At 43.8% G+C, this 22723-nt stretch overlaps 1 protein-coding gene across 2 annotated transcripts; it reads right to left on the minus strand.

Moving 5' to 3' along the window:
- Window positions 1–2232: 2232 nt before the first annotated feature.
- RBPMS2 (RNA binding protein, mRNA processing factor 2) lies at window positions 2233–22183 on the minus strand. Of its 2 annotated transcripts, none has more exons than XM_075575926.1 (8): window positions 21807–22183; window positions 11069–11146; window positions 8982–9020; window positions 8826–8888; window positions 8219–8369; window positions 7504–7652; window positions 3503–3574; window positions 2233–2933 (listed from the first exon to the last, which is right to left on the minus strand). In XM_075575926.1, exons 1-7 carry the CDS (start codon window positions 21855–21857, stop codon window positions 3512–3514), a joined length of 594 nt encoding a protein of 197 aa, XP_075432041.1. In that variant the 5' UTR covers window positions 21858–22183; the 3' UTR covers window positions 2233–2933; window positions 3503–3511. The 2 variants fall into 2 exon arrangements, with proteins under 2 accessions (XP_075432041.1, XP_075432040.1); XM_075575925.1 differs by having other exon boundaries at window positions 2233–2985; window positions 21807–22182.
- Window positions 22184–22723: the final 540 nt, after the last annotated feature.

The following is a 22723-nucleotide window of genomic DNA, read 5'->3' on the forward strand; positions in this document are numbered from 1 at the left end:
GGCCCTGTCGCTAGCGACACGCAGAAAGTTAAATGATAACTTTTGCTAGTGGCGATGGCATCGGTCTCGTCACCATAAGCACGGCCTAAGGCCCCGCTCCCTCAGTCAGTGCGCCCGCACTGCAGACAGGCGGCGCGCTGACAGGCACAGACCACGATATGCGGTCTGTAGGGAGCCGGAGCGGGGCGTGGTTTGAGCGGAGGGACCCGCTACTACCCCCACGGGCTGAAGGAGGGAGCTGCTGCGGGCTGCTGGAAGGTAAGCAGCTCCCCCGCTCCCTCCCCCACAAATGACACACACACACACTACCTTGTGGAGGAAGCTGTCTGAAAGCTCCCGCCGCTGATAAGCTCATCAGCGCACCACGACACGTCACCGCTCAGGATCACAATTTTCTTGCATCCCCTGGCGGCTGACGCGTCACAGCGCGTAGTGAGCCGTGCAGCGAGGGGGGACTGGGACCGGCTCAGAAGGATTCCTCTGCTGGTGGGGAACGCTCACGCGGCCGCCTGCGCCGCAGGTCCCAGCCCTTAGTGTGATGCTTAATGTGCTGTGGGGCAGTGCTACAGCCACTCTGTGGAACCGGACATTTAACCACTGTACTGACAGCCCAATCCACTCAAAAAGGACTAGGCTACAATCAGACTAAAATCAGTTTGGTGGTTAAGAGTAATCAGGACTGTTGGATGGTGACTGCTGGTCAATGTTGAAGTATCAACCTGAATCTCCAGGTGATGTTTGAGACTGGACCTGTTGTACCTATAGCCCCCAAATACTATTGAGAACCAGGACCCATGAACAAATATCCTCCCCAGCATGGTCTCATTGGTAGTCACTTCTTTCTAAAGTCAATGCTTTAAGACCATAACATTACCCTTTCCTAATACAGCCAAGAGCTTTGTTTGTAATTTAGCATATGTAAATTACATATATAGTTTAATATAAGCTTGCATTTGTTTTTATCTTCAGATGAACACACGTCTATTATGAATCTTAATATGCAACAGGCTCTTTAACCAGTTGAGAAATAGACGGCTGGTCACTGCAGACACCCCAACGCATGCAGAAATAATGCCTGAGCACTCAACGCTAGTGTCACATTACAGATTAAAAGGTGTCTTTACTTGGCAATAATTATGAATGTTGTATATTATTTTAGGATGGTCAAGCAGTAAGTATGATCATGGTCATAAACCTGTAAGACATACATTCCATAGCCTGAAAACAAACCAGCTGGAATTGGGTAAAGATACTCCAGGCATGCAAGACAGTTTGAAACCCCCAGGTGCCAACACCACAAACACTTGCTCAGGAAATGCAGCCTGTTATGGAAGCCATGTCCCATAAACAAAGGGATTAAAGAAGCACACCTCAAAATGAACAGATATGATGGACACAGCATGTACTATACACCTCAAGCATTGTCCCTGCTGTGACAGACAAAGAGATAAAATGACTAGAGCTGCTATGATGCCCAGTGTGGGACTCAGACTTTACCCTGATATTGGGTAAGACTGGCCAAAGGGGTGGTCCCAACACTAACCACTTAGGACAAGTGTCGAGTACCAGCGATTACACTTGGCTGCAGTCCTATTGGAATGTGGAAGTACACTGCATGACAAGCTGCGGTCTGCTTCACTGGGTGCAGAGCTGGCCGCCATCTTGTGGAGTTCATCTTTAATCTAGAGATTTACAGAAACCCTTACTGCCAGAAAATAACCTTTGGGGTGATTTATCTGGATCAAAAAGTTGAAGGTTCGCTATAAAACTCTTCAAATATGTATTAAGTATGAGAACCCAGCAATCATTTCCCACATTGTATTTAATTTTCATGCAAAGTGTTTAGATTTGCATGTCAGGAGCGTGTAAGAGATGTTTGTGGGAAGCTTGCAGACCAGGGCTGCAAATTATGCCATGAATCTTCAGGTGCCAGATAAACACAAGATCTGTCCACATTTACAGCTCATATTACATAAACATGAAACTCTGAATTGCAACCACCAAGCTTTTTTTTTTTTTAATATTTAATATTTTATCCAGTTTCACATTCTCATAGGATCAGCAATAGAGAAACGTATTCTCAATACAAGCACGACAGCCCGTCACATAATACTTTGGTATTCAATACTTATCAGTAGAATGCTAACGGAACAAAACAAAATTGCACAATAGTTAATTACAGTAGACAACCCATACAGAATCTCCAAGCTCTAACTGAACATTAACATCTGACAGATTACTATATTCCTTTAATAATTAAATCACAAAAAACAAACGTTTATGATGCATAAATATTTCCTTATTAAACATGTTACAAAAATACTGATTTTTTTTTGTTCTGTTTCCCCATAAGGTTGCATTACATTTGGCAAGAACAGGAACTCTCCAATCAGGACGTGGGGACAGATTAACGTGTTGTAATTTACCATTGACTTGAGAAAACAGTGCATTATGTTTTTTTGTAATGGTTGAGGGGGTGGGGGGGGTGGGGGGGGGAGAAGAGAGAAACTCTTAAGCCTTCACAGAAGCGGGAGGATAAAAAGAAAGCCAGTGGACCTATATCTAGAGACTTGCAATGGCTACACAAATAGGATTTAACATATACACATTAAATAGTTTATTCATGCCAGAAAACCAACATGCAAAAAAAAGTGTCCTTCTGGTTGCAGAAGTCAATTGAGTATGATCTGGTGTTCTCCGCTTCATTCTGCCTAGTGTGATAAGAAGCCACTTTGTCGTCATGATTCAGCCTCTCCAACTAGGCCCCGGTTTAAAGAGGGAAGCGAGGAGAAAATAAAAAATAACTGGTTTATGCCAGTATAAGATGTTTCAGCGTTCTGTATGTCAGCCTTTGAATCAGAGGGAACAGAGAAAGGCCCAACGCTCCGCACATGGCAAAAATCAAACAGGACTGGTTTATCCTTGGTACATCACTTCATGGAGACCGAAAAAGAAAAGAAAAAATCCTCAAGCCAAGAAGGGAATCTGAGAGAAGAATAAAGGGTTAAACAGCATTCTGTGCAGATAACAGATACAAGTTACATTCGACTTGCCAAGGTCAAGTTTACAGCCGCTAGTCAGTTTGCGATATGGTTTCTGCACCTCTCCATCTAAATGTAATGCATCTGAATGGCTGTATACCAAATTCATATCTGCAGCATTTGTGCTAGTTACCAGGTGGACTTTACAAAACGGTGTCCATATAGTAAAAGTTTAACAGTGCCCTCACAGGTGGTAAAGTGAAGAGCAATTATCAGATGGCGATTGGTAGCCAAGACTGTAGAGCATGAAGCAGAAGTAATGTAAGCACAGGCTGTGGGGCCTTCTGCCATCACTATGAATCTCACTAAAGTCCCTGCAGAAAATCATATAAGGTTTAGTTTCTGAAATGAGATTTGGATACTTTAATAAGCAGTGTGTGGTGTTAGGACAGAAGTATATTTCTCAGACACAACCTGCAACCAAGGTCGAAGACTAGGCCTTTAACAAAACCACTACTTACCAACGCGTTTTAACAAAACTGCCGGGACTTCCATCCTTGCTGGGTGGCTTCAGTTGGAGGATACCAGCGCATCTGAGAGAGACCAGAGTTAGTTTTTATGAGGTTCATACAGGAGGCGTTGCCATTTTATAAATCATGCAGCTGTGATACTGTCTGGAACAATGGCACTGCGATCACATCAATCCTGCCCAGAGGTGTTAGACATTAAGTACCAACATAAATTTCCACATTAATCTAAATATATACTTTATTCAAAAGTAATTTTAAAGCAGGACTTGTTTGGCTGATTCAAGGAGCTTCAGTTGTTTCTACCACTATTGCCATATCATTGTATTTAAATCACTATGTATATGGTTCTCAGAGCCTCTTCAGGCATTGGATCTGATTTTTAGATCAGTTGGTCACTGTTTGATATGTCAATATAACACATCCTAGACCAAAGGCCACATTTACCAAGGGGTGCTGCTCAAAGACAGACCATTCATTTGAATGGGTCTTAAGGTACCACTGCATTGGAAGGCATCTCACTGCCTACAACCTTTTTTAAATACGGGACAAAAATGTCTACTTGCTCAGCAAGTGCTAGAAGCGGATCATGTTGATCAAATTGTAACCTGTGCCCAAAACAGACCCCCAATAAATGGGACATTAATAGAATGAATCCCTGAAGGCAACGTCATACCAAAACACACAATAGGCAAAGCACTTTGCATGTTATTTCACAAAAGTGTCAGACTGCTAATTATTCAACCATTGATGCATCTAAATATTTACAGTGTTAGAAAGCAGAGCAGCCTGCTGCCCAAGTCACCCCTTTGCTTTGTGCTTGTACACAATATAAAGTCCATTTACAGAATAGTACAAGAATGGTCTCAATATTCTGCATTTGATATTTAACCAAGAGTGTTGGAAAAAACTTTCAAGACGCCCTTGAAGCAGACCATACACATACTGTAAGCAGCCATCTACTGTACATGGTGACAATTATAAGTGCACGTGACAAACCTTCATACCAGTAACTTCCAATTAATTGAACATGTTTTACCCTGACTGGCTGTTTTCCTGTCTCACATTTAAACAGGCCCAGATGGAATTAATTCATTTCAGCATTTGAGTGGGAACAGGAAAAGCTGTATTTGTCAGGCTGTGTAATGATCTTTAACCTTTGAAAACTTGCCCTTAATGGGAACTACAGCACAGCTTCCCAGATCAGAAGAGAAAGAAGAGTAGTGCGCAAGATTGCGAGGAAAGATAATAGAAGCCAATAAGACTGAAGGCAAAGGCAGAAGTTTTTAATTTGGCTGTTGCTAGGAATTTTGATAGCCTTCCAAAGACAGCTGCATCATGAGTTGGGAAATCACATTTGGATCAAACCGCTTCCCTGGCTTAACTCCTCTTTACAATTGGCAGTTCGGGACTGGAAGCAGACAACATGCACTGACAGCCACTAGTATGACAGCAGCAAACCACCATCAATACTGCACTCAAAGCAGCCCAAGAATGATAGACGACATCTTCAAAAATTATATAGGGGTAGTGTTCAAACATCTATGACTGACAATTCTTGCCATGTTCTGTCCACAGTGCATCAGTAGAGGCCGTCCCAATCCTCCCCATCCTAACTCAAAGACAATCATTTCCAATTTATAACGGAGGTACAGGAATGCAGCACAAGTGTTTGATATCTGTGTTAAAAAACATGCCTTCTAAAAAGCCAGTATTGACGGCCTTAATAGAAGACTAGCTCATGTTGGGTTACCAGCTACACTCCAGCAAGGGATGCACTGTATGGCATCCATATATACGATAATGTAGCCCACAGACCTACATTAAGCAAAAGAGGCATTTGTATAATTACATGCACAACTGCATTAAGGCTATGCATTACTCCCTCCAAAATAACCTTTCACCTTTGCGATGTAGGTTTGTTAAAGCAATCTGGTATATTGCACAACTATCCAATTGCGATTTTTGAACAGATGTTTTCTGTTGAGCCTTATTGTGGCAAGTATAGGGGGAGGAACAGGAGATAACATTCCTCTGCTTAGCAACCGCTTTAATTTTAGAAAAGGAACTGCGTCAGGGGTGAAGCAGAAAGTCCAAGAATGGCGGGGTGAGGGGAGGAGAAGTGTACTTTTTTTTGCAAAGGCTAATGAGTATGCCAAGCACAGCTCTTCTCTATCCTCATTTGGTCACTAAAGTTGATAAGGTTAAGTATTTACTACTGGGAAAACAAAGCGTGCTAGCACGATTTCTAGTCATACAAACTGCATACGACATCTACAGTACGCCACATCTGTGTCACATGGAAGCGGTTAGTCAGATTCAGCTTTTTTTGTACTTTGACATGTTGCACATCCAAACACAAAAACCAGTCATGCTGAGAATTTAAAGATAAAAAAGTTACTTTGTAAAAAGCTCCGGACTTGGGTGTTGCACATTTTGAAGTACACGTTCCCGATTACAAGTATTCAGAGTGCCAATCTGAATACTTTGTATTATAATAGGAGCCAGGATCCCTGGACAGTTACACCCATCTTGTAGAATGTAGCAGGTCACATTGCAGGAGACATTTAGGTACAGTAAGTACCACACTACTCTTGGACAGAGCCTACTTTTTAATGCAACAGCCCCCTCTACACCTTACTTGAGGGCCTTTTACATCTGAACTGCAAAACGTAAAGCCCTAAATTGCCAAGATTACATTTTTACTTTTACTAGTCAACAGTTAAAGGGTGTGAGGGGTCACCCAATCAGAAGCTGCAATGTCATGGCTTTCCATTGGGCACAAGTGGCCATATGGTCTCAGACAAGAATTGAAGGAATTTAAAAATTAAAGATCAGTAACCTGATGTTCTCCATAGTGCCATGGCCCAGAGACTTGTTTCAAGCGATAAAAACTGCCGTACAAGTCAATAGTTCATGCCACATCAAGTGCCAATGCCCTGAGCGTCAAGAAATCCCAGGAGTTTGGTGCTAGTTTGTGGGCGTCTCAGAATGCAAATTCATAGCATTAGTTGTTTTTCCCCCAGGCACGTTTCCCATTTAATGCTGCGGTAAGGGTTCCTGAACCATGGCAATTAATGGTAGCAGACGAAAGGGTTAAATATTTGCATCAAATTCCCCTCATCTTAGAGGAGGAATGTGATCCGTGGGTTTATCCAGTAAAGTTTCATGGTCAAGGATGGTCAGCCAATATTAAACCGTCTGCTGAACACCTGCCTGTTAAACATTCGTTTCACCTCTTCACCCAAGACTGCTTTAAGCTGTTTATTTTTAACTTCTAAACACATTTTATAGGTAACCTATTCACATGTGGCAATACCTTACAAAACCTAGAGCAGAAAAATGGTGCGACAACAGAACTACCGAGAAACAAATCCTGATTCTACTACAAAGGTAAACAGGATTCAGTTTGTGCAGAAAGGAGTCAGCACAACACTTTACGGTGAAGCAATGCAAGACCGGAGCTTCTTGTAATGCAATCATTGGAGATTCTGTGCATGCGCCACGATAGCTGGGTGAAAAAAAATCAAAAAGATACACCCACTGAAATATACCCATCTGATGCAAATACCTCAATGCAGACTGGCAAGAGAAGCGGCAACCTCGTTCTCCTCACCTACACCGGCATGTTAGAGTCTCATTAGCAGCCTTAGGCCGAGCTTCTAGTGCCGGCGACTTCAAGCCAAAACAAATGCATTGCTGCTGTCGCGTGCGCTTATACGAAGCGCAGAGCGACAGCTTGGTCGTGATCTCTGGAAGTAATCTCAATTTGATTTTTCCAGTGACTGCAGCCTGACATTGCTGACATCAGCGTAGCCTTCGCTTCCTGCTACACCTTTCACTGTACAGGAGGAAGGTGGGAATGCATGTTACAAACATACTTTGCTTGGGCAGAAAGCTTGTTTTAAAGTGGTAAGCCCATCATGGTATCACCAAGTCAAGTTACAAAGACCCAGCTTCATGGTCATGGCACAAAGAGGGACACGCGGCCTTACCTGAGCATGAAGTGCAGCGGCAGCAGCGGCTGCAGCGGGGTATGAGAAAGCAGCGTGGGGGATGGCTTGGGTCAGCTCTGTGGCGTACAGTGGATAGGGAGCCCAGCCCTCTGGTGATGCTGGAATTAGTGCTGCTCCTGTTAGGTCATCTACAGGCAAACAAGATTTTCATACATTTAGTCTGCCACCTAACACCCACCCTAGTCTGACTAGGTGTTGCCCGCCAATTAAATTTGAGTTGCCAGGTGAGCCCATCACAAATGTACAGAAAGGACAAAATACAGGAGTTCCGTATATTATATGAATCACAAGATTTGTTCCTACATAGAAGCCAGGCTATTCCTTAATGAATCAGTTAACACACCATTACTGAGTCCAGGTTAGACAGTCTGCGTACGGCATCTTTTGAAGGCGGCAGCGCAGAGTGGAGATTTAATCAGGACTTCCAACTTCATGGTCCGTTACAAGCGTGAGGGATACCAAGATTCCATACCTGATCAGGAACACCGTTACTCCCTTTCCCATTGTTACTCATGTCTGAAAGTGCTTATTCCAACTATGTGTTATATTGCGTATTACTGCTGTGAAGTGTTGGGTACCATGATGGCGCTATATAAAAGATGCATAACATTGTGTGCTTACAATTTGTGTGAATACATTTGGATGTTACCATTCACCAGTGCTGTGCCCTCTTGTGCAAGTGCAGAAAACTCACATGGATCTCGTGCAATGAAGTGTGCTCCAAGTGCAGGGTGGAGGTTTGAGGGGTTGGGTGTAGCCATTAGTTTGTTCTTGGCCATCTTAGTATTGGCCTTTGCAAACTCTAGCCTTAAGGTCTGTGGATTCTCTGGGTCAAAACGGATGCCCTAAAAGATCAAACAAAGCTATTAAACCCTCAGAGCAGATTCCATGGTAAAAAAGTATTTAAATAAAGTTTTAGGAATGTTCAAGTGTAACGCCCGACCCAATCTGAACAGATGTAGGTATGGATTAAGACAGGTGAAAATAGTGATCGTTCAGGGATGGGTGCAGCTTCTGTTCAGAAGGGAGAAGATAACCCTATTTAGGACAACTACTTTCTGTAAAGCTACTGCAACTTAAATTGCATATTACCAGCTTAACCCAATAAAAAACACTGAAAAGACTGGGACTAATTCTACCCCAATATCACCTTACAGCATGCACATTTCCTTCATCTGCGTAGTCTCAAAACACAAGTATTGTAAATGGAGGTTTTTGCAAATCAGAACCCAAATGTTTTGCAAGAGAAAGGATGCATGACCTGAAGACCCGTTAAGCCAAAGGGCATGCGATTTACTCACATTTAAGGCATTCTTTGCGGCTTCAGCACCAGTCCTATTGTCAAAGGTGACAAAGCCAACAGGCTAACAAAGGGGGAAAGGAGAATAAGTGAGTGAAGTTCTTATTACAGTGCCCCCATGCAATTTAAAAGATGTAGCACAGCCAGCAAAGATTACCTGTTTTGAGGTTAACTTGATCAGGGATCCTTCATACCCCTAAAAAGCAGAACACAAATTAGAAAGACCTTTCCAAGGGGGTGCACAGCCGGTGGGTGTTATTGCAGCACTGGGGGATGTGGAGGATGTGCCGACACTAGGGAATAGCAGGCGGCAGCAGTGACAAGCTGCAGAGGGAGTGTAACTCCACCCTCTGCCATGGGGTGGTGCTGTGGCCCCCAGTAGCAGAACTGAACGGTTAACCATAATTCCTAGCAGTGCATAAGGCTGTGCTCCTTCAGTGTGGAAGTTTGTGCTTATGCTGTGCAGTCTATTTAAAGATGGGATTATAAAGAAATTGACATGGGTTTACAGTCTTTAAAGTTGCTGGCACATACCCAGATTATATCATTACTTTAAGAAAGTTGTTTCAACATTGCATAAACAGGACAAAAAGCAGAAGAATACAGAAGACTATTTAAAGAACTAGCAAATCCAAGTCAATTTTGCCCATCTTCTAGTCTACCCATGGAAATTAAGAGTGGCAGAACGTGGAATCACTGAAATGGTACCTTTCACTGCAGTTTGACCCCAGTTCAGGCAAAGAAGGGAAAAGAAAAATACCAGTTACCTCTTTTGGACCTACTGGTTTTATTAACCTTAAAACATTGTTATCTTCCTCCCCATAAAACACCTCCACCCATTAATGGAGCTGGAAGATACATTTAGTATGACACAACCAAGTCATACAGTAGCATTTGACCAATACCACCTACATCTGCCAGGGAGAGCACCATTTGTAGAAGTACTTAAGGTCGACAGCCTGGTTGTCAAGGACAGGTCATTTAGAGCTTAATTTTGCGGTGAAGTTAGAGGTTTCACACCCTCAACATTAAACAAGCCTTTTGTCTTAACTGCTGCAACTCATTCACATCCCACTCACAGAACGCAACAGTTTATCACCAAGATGTAGGCAATCTGCACAGATTTAAGGGCAAAAACAAAGCTTTCATTGTACGGAAGCAAGTTACATAGATGCACCCCCGATCATCATTGAAGGTGCGACCTAGCCTTTGTATGCACAACTCAGTTGTCTGGAAGAACCGCAATGCTACAATTTACACCATGTTTACTGGGTTGAAAAGGGTCCCACATTTATCTATATGTATGTAATATCCCCAGGTAATATATAGATTACACACGTCCAATTCTACTCCACCTTATTGTCTAGGGCTAGGCTATTATATTGGAACAGAGAAGCCTTTTATGCAGCGACTTAATTTGTACACTAGGCTGCCAGTGTCCCCCTTATCCCACTTGAACATCCATTGCAGCCAGATACCCCTTTACAGAAACCGATTAGTTCCGCCATACCCGATTAAGAACCCCAGAGAGGTCTGAGCTTGGATCATCAACTACATTTTAGTACAATACAATGTATACCACCTACTCCCTATGTCACTGTATGTAATAATGCAGTACCCTTAAAACCAAGAGCAAAATTAATCAGACACACATGAGCATTTAAGATATGATACCGACTGGTAGTCAACACAAAGGGCTTGAATCCAGATGTAAGGTTTGAGATTCTGTAAGGAATCGGATAGAAGGATAAATGATACTCTACAGATATTCTACTTAAGGTTGAGCTACTATAGCATGAAATCTGTAGAAAGAAACACCTGTCAATTCTAAAATGTGCATCATTGCTGATTTAAATGCTTTGGGCGAATTCACCATTATCTTTGTACAAATCTTTTGCAGAGGCCTGAATGGATCTACAGTTTTTTTGCAGCAGCTCTATATTTTGGAAGCGCTTAACTTACCGGTCACAGGGTCTACCAATGCATTACAGACTAAAAAAAAGTCACATTGTAACATGGGATACCAGAATCCAGGTTTGAAGTGTATATCGCTAAAACAGATCACTGGACCAATCCATGCACTAGATTCTAGTTGACCCATTTCTTTGATTGTTGAATGTGGCTATAATTCATGTAAATACAGTCCTTTAACGGCAGAGCGAGAGGGTTCAGATGAAGTTACTCCGCTAACCCTGGAATATCAAAAAGCCATGCTAATCTGAAGCTCCATGTCTCGCAGCCTACCTTGAATGGTCGGAAGAGCAAGTACAGTTCTCTAGGTTTGATGTCTATCGGGAGGCCGCTGACAAATAGCGTTCGTACCTGTGGGCAACAAGACAGTAGCATTAGGAAGTGATACAGGGTGTCGGTGTACATGTACTATAGATAGCGTTAGGAAATTAAACCGATACTGCAAGTCTAATCCACTATATCTATACAGAAGGTCCAGCTCTGTTCTACTGGTGTCTGGTCTTTAAAGTTAGAAGTAATATGGCCAAGCAGATCAGACATCCTTATATAGGATATTTATATGAATAAAAGGCAAAGTCCAGGCTTAATTAGGCTGTCATGTGTCAGATGCTGTAGGGCTTGTGGCAGTGGGGAGGGCCATGCTGCGCTTCCACAGAAGCGCATAGGATCATATGTTTCCCCCAACCACAGATTTAAGATGCAAGAATTCACAAAGTGTCCATGTCTGGTTTACGAGGTATCTGCATCTATAAAATCACAAAAAAAATTTAAAAAAAATAAGGCCTACATGTAGGTTCCTAGAATTTCCTTATAGAATTGTGACGTCAGAACCGCCCAGAATCAAATTTAGCACACTAAAACCGATTCAAGATCAGACCATTGTTAACATCCTCTTAGACCGGTCATGTTATTCATAAATACGCAAGAAGTCTATTCTGGATCCAGGGTCATGTCTGGGGTATGAATGAACCCAGCCCTCTTTCCAAAGCACAACAAGTCCTGTATATTTTCTTCACTTTATTTAGGAAAGCAGCAATAAAAACAGGCACTTTGTGTTGGAAAGGTGTATCTCTGTGGGTGCTTTGTAGTAAGGGCAGGTGAAAAGAATTGGCCTTGCCATAGGGGTGTAACATGAATGTACTCACTCTGCCAATGTCAGGAAGTAAAAGACAGTGGGTACTGCTTGTGACAGGGATAGGGGTCAGGCCATACTAACTGTCAGCAGGGACAGGGGGGAATGGGAAAGCCCATTAACTTGGACTGGAGATGTTGGACTGGAGATGTTGCCAGGGCAACCAGGGGTGTGACAGACTGGAAGGAAAAAAGGCAACATAATGTATCCATTCCACTTGCACTGGGAGTGAAACTGCAAGGAAAGTAACATCCAAATACAGCTAGCAGGCAGAACTGCCAAGGAAAGGGGGGGGGGGGTGAAACAGAAGGCAGAAATGGGTATTTCTGTTCCATGACAAAATTCAAAGCCAGTCCCAAGACTTGGACCAGCAAAATACCGTTAGCTGATGTAAACAGCTTACAAGTGCTTGGCTCAATCAGAAGCCTTGTGATGCAGGTTCTTGCTGTATAACAACTACTGTATAGGGCAGGGCAACCTTGCATTCAGTAATAGAGGCAAGATGGCAACGAGTACAACGTGTATGCAAAGACAAGGAAGACTTGTTAGTAGGATATTACCGGAACACACCAATAGCTTAAGGACAATCTGGAGTTTCGCAGCAGAGAAGATTAGTGTAGTAAGGAGTCTACACGAGATGCCAACTAAAGGATTACAGAAGGCTAAAAAAGTTATACATTATCTATATTTCTAAAGAAAAACAGTATTTCAAATCAGTTTACTAAACCCACAGGTTATTTCTATTGGTTGCAAGAAGACTTTAACCAAACACAGGTCTAGCTACTGTAGCATGGTTACACGAGAGAGGGAAACAGAAGCAATTAGAAACATTCTGAAGCCATGCAGAAGTCATGTTCTAGTACAAGTGAAAAGAAAAACAAGCGCAAATAACATTACTAATAAATCAAATAACACAGATGGTATACTATCCTTAATGTGTGCAGCTCCCGACGTAGAATTCAAACCAAATTCAATCAGCAAACGAAGGAGAAACAGGTGCGCAAATCACATCAGGACATGGAAAGAAAGTGAAAACACGAAATAGGGCAATATTGTCAACCCCAACAAATGATTTCAGTGTTCAAAGTTCTATAAAATTTGCACTCACGTGTATAACGTGATATGAAAGCGTTGTGGTTATTAGAAGTTACCAACTTTTGTCTCCAGATCCATAGAGAGGGGGGGAAATCCATATACAAAAAAGGGAAAGCAAAAATAGTATAGTACTGTTTTTAATATTAAAAACACAAAGTATTCCACTTACATAAGTGCCTTTGTTTGTGAGCATTCAGACCACCCTGGGTCATATGGTCAGACAAAGATATTCAAAGCAACAGCATCTGCTCCACGGCCGTCACAGCAAGTACTGGGCTGAATAAAGTTGTCCACTCTGGATGTCATCAACAAGGGCCACTTAGTAATCACTGATTCACCCAACACACGTTTCCACTGCAAAGTCTTCCTCAAGGGCCCCTGAGGAAGACTTTGCAGTGGAAACGTGTGTTGGGTGAATCAGTGATTACTAAGTGGCCCTTGTTGATGACATCCAGAGTGGACAACTTTATTCAGCCCAGTTTATGCTGTGACGGCCGTCGAGCAGATGCTGTTGCTTTGAATATCTTTGTCTGACCATATGACCCAGTGTGGTCTGAATGCTCACAAACAAAGGCACTTATGTAAGTGGAATACTTTGTGTTTTTTTAATATTAAAAACAGTACTATACTATTTTTGCTTTCCCTTTTTTGTATATGGATTTCCCCCCCCTCTATGGATCTGGAGACAAAAGTTGGTAACTTCTAATAACCACAACGCTTTCATATCACGTTATACACGTGAGTGCAAATTTTATAGAACTTTGAACACTGAAATCATTTGTTGGGGTTGACAATATTGCACTATTTCGTGTTTTCACTTTCTTTCCATGTCCTGATGTGATGTGATGTGATCACCTGTTTCTCCTTCATGTTCTAGTACAAGTCTATTTGGACTAGAGGGCCACATCTGCAGTTAGACAAGGGGCAGAGAAAGTAAGGGGCTTGGGAAGAGATTAATAATTGTGCAAGGGTGAATTAACCTTTAACACCAGAATGCTATTTCAGCTGCAAAGTCCATATGTAGACCTACCAGCCAAAATGTGCTGCACTATAAGCACCTGAGCGTGTCTACATACTGTCAGTGCCATGCCAGGACACATGCAATAATAAAGCAGCCATGCATACCCAATGAAGCAATCCACTTAAGAGCCCAACTACAACCTCCCTATGTGCATACCAGTGTGCATTTACTGCACAGAGTAGACAGCACTGCTAAATATTTTAAAGGGTTGGGGAGAGTTGGGTCCTGACGTGGAATATTTTGTTCTCGCTCAGACAGAAAACATCCCTGGTGGTTTAATAAGTGAGCCGCTGACATGGGCGGAAGTAAGAGCCTGTGACAGGTGCGAGAGGCGGGAGGGAAGGCAGCGCAGCTTATAGAAGTCTGCAAGTGAAAGAGTTCTAGTTTAAGTGGAGCGGTGCATTTCTTGCCCAGTGAACACCAAGCGAATAGTAATGACCGCTTCCCAAGTGACAGATCTTTACAATGAGGAGAAAGAGGCCAGAGAGACATCTTAATGTTACAAGCTTGTGAATTCCAAAACACTTAACTTGTATAACCACTTAGTGCCATAAGGTGTTCACAAGTTCGTTATAAGTATTTGGATGGAATCTGTAAATGAGGTGTGGGTTTTAACCCAGGCAAAGGTGGTTTGGCTGCTCTACTCTGGGGTATTGGCATAGCCACTTTATGCAGCAAGATTCCCAATACCCCAGACTAGAGCAGCTGACCTGCAATTGCCCAGGTTAAAAACCATGCCCCCCTACCCATTGGCTTGGCACACCCTCATCTATGCATAACAATTAGGGACCAATCTAGTCGCTTGTCACAGCTATTCTTTACATGTAACATACAAGATCAGGCCATCTCATTCCTAGGAGACAGAGCACAGGAGTTATGCATCCAAGCTGGGAAAGATTACAATGGCCCCTTCACTGTTTAGCAGCAGCTCACAATTCCAGCAGTTTAACACTTTGGCGTATGGACAGGTACAACACCTAAGTTAGCCAGCAGCTCCCATCCCATGAAAAAATAAATATAATCAAAACAAGCATTATGAACAGTTGTTTCGGCTCACCCCACTGCTCAGACATGAATGCCTCCAAAAACTGCTAGGGAAGATGGGCATTTCAAAATTTGGCTGATCCAAATGAGAGCCATGTGAAACGGGACATATTTGGTGAGCTCATGGTTTGTAGTCTTCAGCGAAGAACATACCCCAAAGATAACATCCACATTGTAACATTGACCTGTGCACTTAGCAGGCATTGCAGTTGAGATCAGGAATTGTCAAAAAAGGCTTTTTGGGGAGATATAGCCATTATATCACTATGGGCCCAGTCATTTATTTCTACATTGTGAGCGACACTTGTCAGACATTAGAATGGATATATTCCAGTAAGAGAAGATTGACGTCTTCTCCATCCTTCTGTATTCAACATGGATCCTCAGACACTTCCAAATCACTTTATCCTGGGCCTGGTGTCAAACTTACACCACAGAAAAAGTCCATCAACTCTGCCTTAAGACCAGGACTATTTGTTGAACCAAGACTAGGTTGAGCAAGTACCCAAGAAATCCCCCCCAAAAAATATATTACTTGAGTAGCTTTGGACCGATTACAAATAGGATAACATGTCAAGTATGCGTTACCCTAAGAAGCCCGGACTGTTGGATTGGACAAAATTTTGGTTCGATGGTTCAGACAGTAGCCACCAACAGTAATTTACTACTGGCAAGAGTGAGAAACAAGGGCAGCTACAGAACCTGCTGCAGCAACAGTTTGGACACCATGTGGCTTTCTGAATGGCAGCTACAGTGCTGACCTAGGCTAATTCTCCATAACTACTGTCCCATTAAAGCCATATTTACCCAATGCTATAACAGGATATGCCTCAGCAAAACACAGGCCAGGATTCACCAGGCTCTAAAAGGGGCATTGGAGCACGATCACATTACCAGCCAATGGCAGTTGGACCGAGTGCCAAAAACCATTACCAAGGCCTAGGTCATCTCCCACTGGAGTCCCCCCCCCCCTTGTAGTACTAGCACAGAGCTTTGCTCTATGCCAACAGTGCATAAACTAGGTGATGCACAGGCCCTGTGTTCTTCTCCAAGGCAATAAATGCCAGGGATCGCATGAGGCCTCTGCAGCACTCCACTTACCGTGATTCAGACAGCTCCAGGACGTGTGACCATGGCAATGCCGCGGGGTCATGTGACATCACCATGGTAACGTGACAAACGCTGCGGGTCACGTGACTTCTTCACACGACCCTGCGGTGGTGTCACTTTATGCCGTGCGAGGTAAGCAGGGGGCACGCAAAGGAGGAAAGCCAGCGGGGGGCCCAGAAAAAAAAAAAAAGTGTGCGCCCCTGCTCTCATCCTAGTGCAATGTAAGCAGCGCTAGTAACCAGAGTTCCGTGGCAGGGAGCCACGCTGCATGTACACCAAGCCCCTCTTCAAATCAAGCGAGGGCCGTGATACCAGAAATCGCGTGAGACTCCGCACATCTTCAAAACAAAATGAAAGCACATACCAATCGCGACGGCAGCGCCGCACGGCAAAGCTTCTGTCTCATGGAGATTTGGGATTTTGTTTCACATGCGACGGCCGCATCACGTGATTTGCACAAACAATCAGTGCTATATATACACATTAGAGAAATGATCTGGCCATGTATCCCTGCAGTAGTGCTACAAATCGCGCCGCTACGATGACGTCACCGGATCGCTCTGCAGCTTCTGGTATAGTTGAGGCCCAAGGCTGCTGACAGCAGCCACATGGAATGTTGCGATGCGCATAACAGTACTTATAAGGCTCTGAGCAACATGTAATCTGCAGACTGGAGCACGGAGGGGTGAGCAAGGAGAGGCATTAACTGCAGGAGGCAGTGACCGGACAGCAGACCAGTACAAATGGTGCAGTTAGCAGAATACTTCAGGTCCGAGGCAGACCACGCGCGCACTTATCCTTCACATGAAAGCAAAGAGACGGGCGAGGATTGTAAGATAATCTGCTCTTTGGGAAGCTTACGTTCAGTCATGTGCATATCTGGGGAAGTGATGCTTACAGGCGAAGCCACAGCACCCCTTGCACTGCTTTTTCCTGCAGTGCCCATTTAGTCCAAAAGCTTCCTGGCAACAGTCCCAAGAACACGTACCCTGCAGATCAATCGCTCAGGACTTCAGCTGATGACCTTGCCCAGTGTAGCTTTGGTTACATCCCAGGGACCATTTTGAGGGTGCAGGTTCCCCAAACAGGAGCAGACCTGCACCCGTGTGCTGGTTACCACCTCATTGTATTTTGCACCTTCAGATTAGAAGGCCCAAATCCTGCAGTAGTGTGCACATGGCAACCTCTGCCAACTACAAGGGGTCCAACTAGTGAAGTGGCCATGTGAATAAGCCCAGATAATGTCACCAAGTGAGGGGATGAGCAGCCATCACTGCTCTTTAGTGGGAAGAACTACACCCTACTTTAAAGTACGGGGAATAAATGTTACTCTGCAGGGTGCCATCCCTTCTAGGACCAAAGGGGTCACATGTAAACACACTATGCAGTGACTTAAGGCTGCTCCCTTGTCTGATGTACGTGTTCAACAAGAGTTTGCACAGGCAAAGCCCCCTCATTTGTTCTCCGAGTAAACAAAAACCACCGCTTTCCCAATCAAAGGCCCCTATGAAATTCAACTTAAAATGAATTTCCCCCAATAAAGCAGTCAAATCCATTATTCGCATGGTTAGAATAGTTAGAATAGTTTAGAGAAGCCAATTAGACAAACGATTTGCGTGACGTTTTGGGACAGCTAAATGGATTGCACCCTGAAGCCTTACAATGGGAAAAGCAATATTTCAGAGCCACTGTTTAGATCAAAGAAGTCAGGGAACATTCACGTGTTGGTCTACTTCAAGTCTCCTGGCTGCAAAACTAGTAGGGGAGGAAAGGAACAGTTAAAACATCCCTCATACCACTGATACAGTACATCAGGTGTAATTATTTTGCCCCAGTCTTGCAGCAGGGATACGGTTTTAAATAACCCACAGATATTCACTTAAGGGGCTGAACGGTCAAGTACAGGAGATTAATAAGGTTTGTCCAAGAACATGGCAGTCTGAGAAATTATCTGAGGCTAGAAGGAAACCTGCACGAGGGCAGAATTACTGTAATCAACGTCTATAAGTCAAACCCAGCACCGCTAATGTAACCATCATACTTACAGAACAAAACAGTCCACATACCAACAGCCTGGTGTTTAGCAAACGCATTTAGGTATGCGATTTAGGAGAGGTGTTATTGTGAGGGGCGAGTTTGGGCTATTTCTTGCATGAAATGTCTAGCAAACACCCTTAGATAAAAAATGGGGAAAAAGGCAATTAGGTAGAGGACATTTACCAGATAGTTAAATATGGCACTTGTTCAGCCTAACCCCAAAATGCCAGCATAGTCTTAATTTCTACCAAGTTAATTGCCAATTAAATAAGGGTGCAGGATAATCTTATATTGGCAGCCACAGGGTAAATAAGAGCGTGCCATCTATACATTAACCCCAAGATTGCATCCACCGAATCGGACACCTTTCACGCACAAACATGTGATTATGACTCAATACACAGTGTCCTTTATAATCCGCTCAGGACTGGGACTGCTTTCTCAAGCCAGAGTACCCGTTACTGGACAGAAGAATCATTAGTCAATTTACTAGGGGGAACCCAACAGGGCATGAACAAAAATCATAGTTCCCACCGCTCAATTGCATCTGGAAAAAAAAAAAAAGCTCAAATGGAGCATGTTGCAGACGTTTGATTTAACCCAAGTGACCTTGAAGGTACAAATCTAGAGACAGACAGAAGTGATTCTAGAGATACATTAAGGAAAGTGCACTCAATGAGTTAGGTCAAGCCGTCTCCCAGGAGAGTGCATGGTGTTCATACTAGGGCTTTAATGTTAGACAGGTGGTTACTCATTAATTGTCATTTAAGGAAGCCCTCACATCCAGTTTCTAGGCTAGTAACAAGATCGATATTCTTCCTGTTAATAATCCAGAGCATTTCAAAATATACCCGTGAAGACAGGCCCAAAACTGGACGCCACCACCCAGAAGTGGCTTGGCATCAACACAAGTTCTAGTAGCCTGAACCACTGCCAAACTAGCCTTTTTTAGCTGGACCCCTTTACTGATCGAGGGACAAGCACTGCATTGAGATCCTGACTCATGTACCTTTGTGATCACTGATCCAAGGACATCATTTAATACTAAAATAATCTGTCTGATAAGCAACAGCTTGTATCAAAAGTCAGCGGGAGACGTTTGTGATAAATAAAATGTATGTATACATCCAACTGGACTTAAGATCAGCAGGAGTCTAAAACGTTGCGATAAGGGTGAGATGTTCTGTATACAGCGTGGCAGCATTTCACGGGGAGGAGAAATATTTCCCTATAGCATGTTAGGTCAGAGGATTTATTAGCATGTATGAATAAGGATGTATACATCCAGCGGAATATAAACATTTGATCACAGGTGTGGCGGTGGCAGCATTACGAGCAGCTCACATTTATAGGCTCATTCTGTATTTACAGTGATCTGCACAGTGACATTTCTAGCAAGTTAAACAGGTCTTCTGCCTCCAAAAAGCACAAGTAAAATGTACAACAGGGGGTAACAAGTACACCCCACCACAGCCGTATAAATAGGAACGGGACCACAGAGTGCCTAAAGTTTATATCCAGGTAAGAGCAAGGCATTATCCACACAAAGCTTTGAGAGCCAACCATAGCTACTTTATAACACGTCTTCCCCCCCCCCCCCCTCCATTAAAAAGGTGTGTGAAGGAAGGACAGTGGTATTTTTAATAGGCTAAAGTGAGCCAAAACCGTTAAAGTAAATATGCATTCAAGTTTTTTTTTTGTAATCATGGTTCCATGTTAAAGCAAGAGCTTTGGTTAGTTTATGTTGTCTGATAAGTTTGTCAGCCCTTTGAGCTCTGTTCGCAGAGGCATTAAGCCATCGCAAGTCAAACAGATAAAGGGAAGTAGCAGATCTGCTTTAGTCTTTTGCTCCCACAGAAAAGCAAAGCATACATGTCAGATTCTCAGAAGATACAAAATGAGTTACCTTGCTGCAAACACCTGCAGCAACCGATAGTGACTTACTTTAGAATTCCCCTTTAACATTAAACAAATCTGTTTCAGCGATAAGATTTAGGTTACACAGTAGTATGAAGTATAGCCGAACATTGAAGCAGCAAGCCTCCCAGAAGCATACAAGTTTCATTCCATGTTTCCCTTCTGCACACAAAGGTTTAATGTAAAATTAACAGGTTTTCCTTAATCTCTAGTTTAAGAGGCGACCATGAAACATTTACACTGCACCAGGCGCCATTTTAACCTCCCGGGCACTTCAGATTCCCAACACTTATATCGCCTGAACAGAGCAACCGATCGTGAAAATAAAATTAAAAAAGCTGGTGTTAGAAAGGGCGAGATGTTAACATACAGAATCCCTGTAACAGCTACTCTGACCGGGGCTCCACTAGCCTACGTGAATAGCTATTACCCCAATACGCCCCGTCAGTGCCACTCATACCGCAGGTAAAGCGGTTTCAGATACCGGGATCATTTCACGTTAGTAAAGCGCTTTTTGAAGCGGCAATGCGATTGGACCATAAACACGCACAGTATCTGAGAAATGCTTTTACCAGAAGGAATTTCACAACGTTGTATAAATATTTACATACTATGCACCCACACTCCCTGCAGTAAAGGCATTTAACAGAACCAGCCGACTCATAAAACACGGGTTCAGCCCCTCCTAGGACGGGGTAACTAATGGCAGGGCTTGTTCTGTAGGTAAAATGTAAGTGGCAGTCACCATTATACAAACCAGACATGGACTTGTAATTAATGGTTTAAACTCAATGTCTATAGTAACCCAATGTTTTAGAGTATTTATACAACCGCCATCTAAATCTCTTGTGATAAGACCGTTTGCCAACAGTTCGATACGCAGGGAGATTGTTCACCCAGTCTCCCATACCATGTTCCATTTGCCCAATGATGGAAGTGCAATAGTTTTAAAGACTATACAGTAGATAATAGGGGGAAAAAATATGCATACAAGGACCTTTTTTATACAAGCAAATAAGTGAAAGTTTTACTGGGAAGGAGGGGAAAGAGTAGCTAGCATAGATAGACATATACACACACTGAGCAGTTACATTTACCTGCAATGTGGTACTGAGCTAGGAGTTAAGTGCGCACACAGTAATTGTTAGCTCTTGTGCGCTAGTTAGCCACCTCACTGAACATTGTATGTTGCAAACCAACATAATAGGAGACTCAGGACACCTTTACACCATATACTATGAAGCTGCAGTCAATGGGAACTTACAGGGATTTAAAGCACAGACCCACAAAACACCCCCCACATTCAGTACAGCAACGACAAGAGAAGTGGAACATGGGCTGCAAATACAGCAACATGTAACTCAGGTGTAAAGGGGACAGGAGAGTCCCAGCTAAGCGTGTGAAGGGAACATAATAGGCTGGATTAAAGGGAACAATGTGAGTTTTAGTACAAAAAAAAGGAGGTTTCAGGAGAGATCATGGAGACAGGGGGTGGGACAGGTAACTCACCTGGAGAGAGGACAGGGGGGTGGGACAGGTAACTCACCTGGAGAGTACAGGGGGTGTGACAGGTAACTCACCTGGAGAGACGATAGGGGTGTGCGACAGGTAACACACCTGGAGAGGACAGGGGGTGGGACAGGTAACACACTCACCTCTTCCTCTATATTATTGTTATGTTCACTGTCTGACTTTAGGGAACTCATGGCATATAAGCCAACAGCTGATTCGTCCGCAGAGTCCACGGTGACTGCGGTGTGGGATCCCTGGTGAGAGACTGGTCCTCCCTGTGGGGTGTGGGATCACTGGTGAGAGACTGGTCCTCCCTGTGGGGTGTGGGATCACTGGTGAGAGACTGGACCTCCCTGTGGGGTGTGCTGCTGACGCTGGGTGGTGGAACCCAAACTGGGTACAACTTCAAGTGCTGGGCAGCCTGGAAGGTGCAGAGTGGTAGTGGTGCTGGGTGCTCTGTGAGAGGTGTGTGTGTGGAGGTGGCTGAGGTGGGAGAGTGCAAAAGAGAGAGGGGGTCAACACATCTCTTTATACCATCCCCTTCCTAGAGTTTTCTGGGAGGGAACTGCCAATTAAAGGAGGAGGGGACTGAGAAGCTGCCGAGAGCTTTCCAATTTGCCCATCAATTAAAGTTCCAGGGAGGAGAGGCTGGGAGGAGGAGGAGGAGGAGGAGGAGGAGGAGGAGGAGGAGAGGCTGGGAGGAGGAGGAGGAGAGGCTGGGAGGGGTGTGCCCTATGATAATGTTAATGGGACTCAGCTGGGTGTCCTCCTGTATCCTGGAGGATTAATCAGCCAATCGTCTCCTCCTCACTCTCCCAGCTGCTGGGGTTTCTTCCAAGAAAAGTTCTTGTACTTAAACTTTGATGAACTTGCATGGTGGAACTTTTATGAAAGAGGGGGGGGGGGGAATATATATATATAAATAAAGTTTACACGCAGATAATTCTGGGGTTTTATTTCCGATATAAAGATTACACGCAGATGTGGGGGGGAAGGGAGAGGGGGGGGAGGGAGAAGGGGGGGGGAGGGAGATGGGGGAAGGGAGATGGGGGGGGGGGAA

Source organism: Ascaphus truei, chromosome 18 (assembly GCF_040206685.1).
Source record: "Ascaphus truei isolate aAscTru1 chromosome 18, aAscTru1.hap1, whole genome shotgun sequence".
Lineage (NCBI taxonomy): Eukaryota > Metazoa > Chordata > Amphibia > Anura > Ascaphidae > Ascaphus > Ascaphus truei.

Bases quoted from the DNA above. Each gene is read 5' to 3' on its own strand.
- RBPMS2 (XM_075575926.1), bottom strand. From the start codon at position 21,857: ATGAGTTCCCTAAAGTCAGACAGTGAACATAACAATAATATAGAGGAA. The intron at 8,889-8,981 runs GTAATCTTTGCT...CCCCTTTGTTAG, and splicing joins TCAAGTTAACCTCAAAACAG to CCTGTTGGCTTTGTCACCTT. The intron at 3,575-7,503 runs GTAAGGCCGCGT...GGTCTCTCTCAG, and splicing joins CCGCTGCACTTCATGCTCAG to ATGCGCTGGTATCCTCCAAC.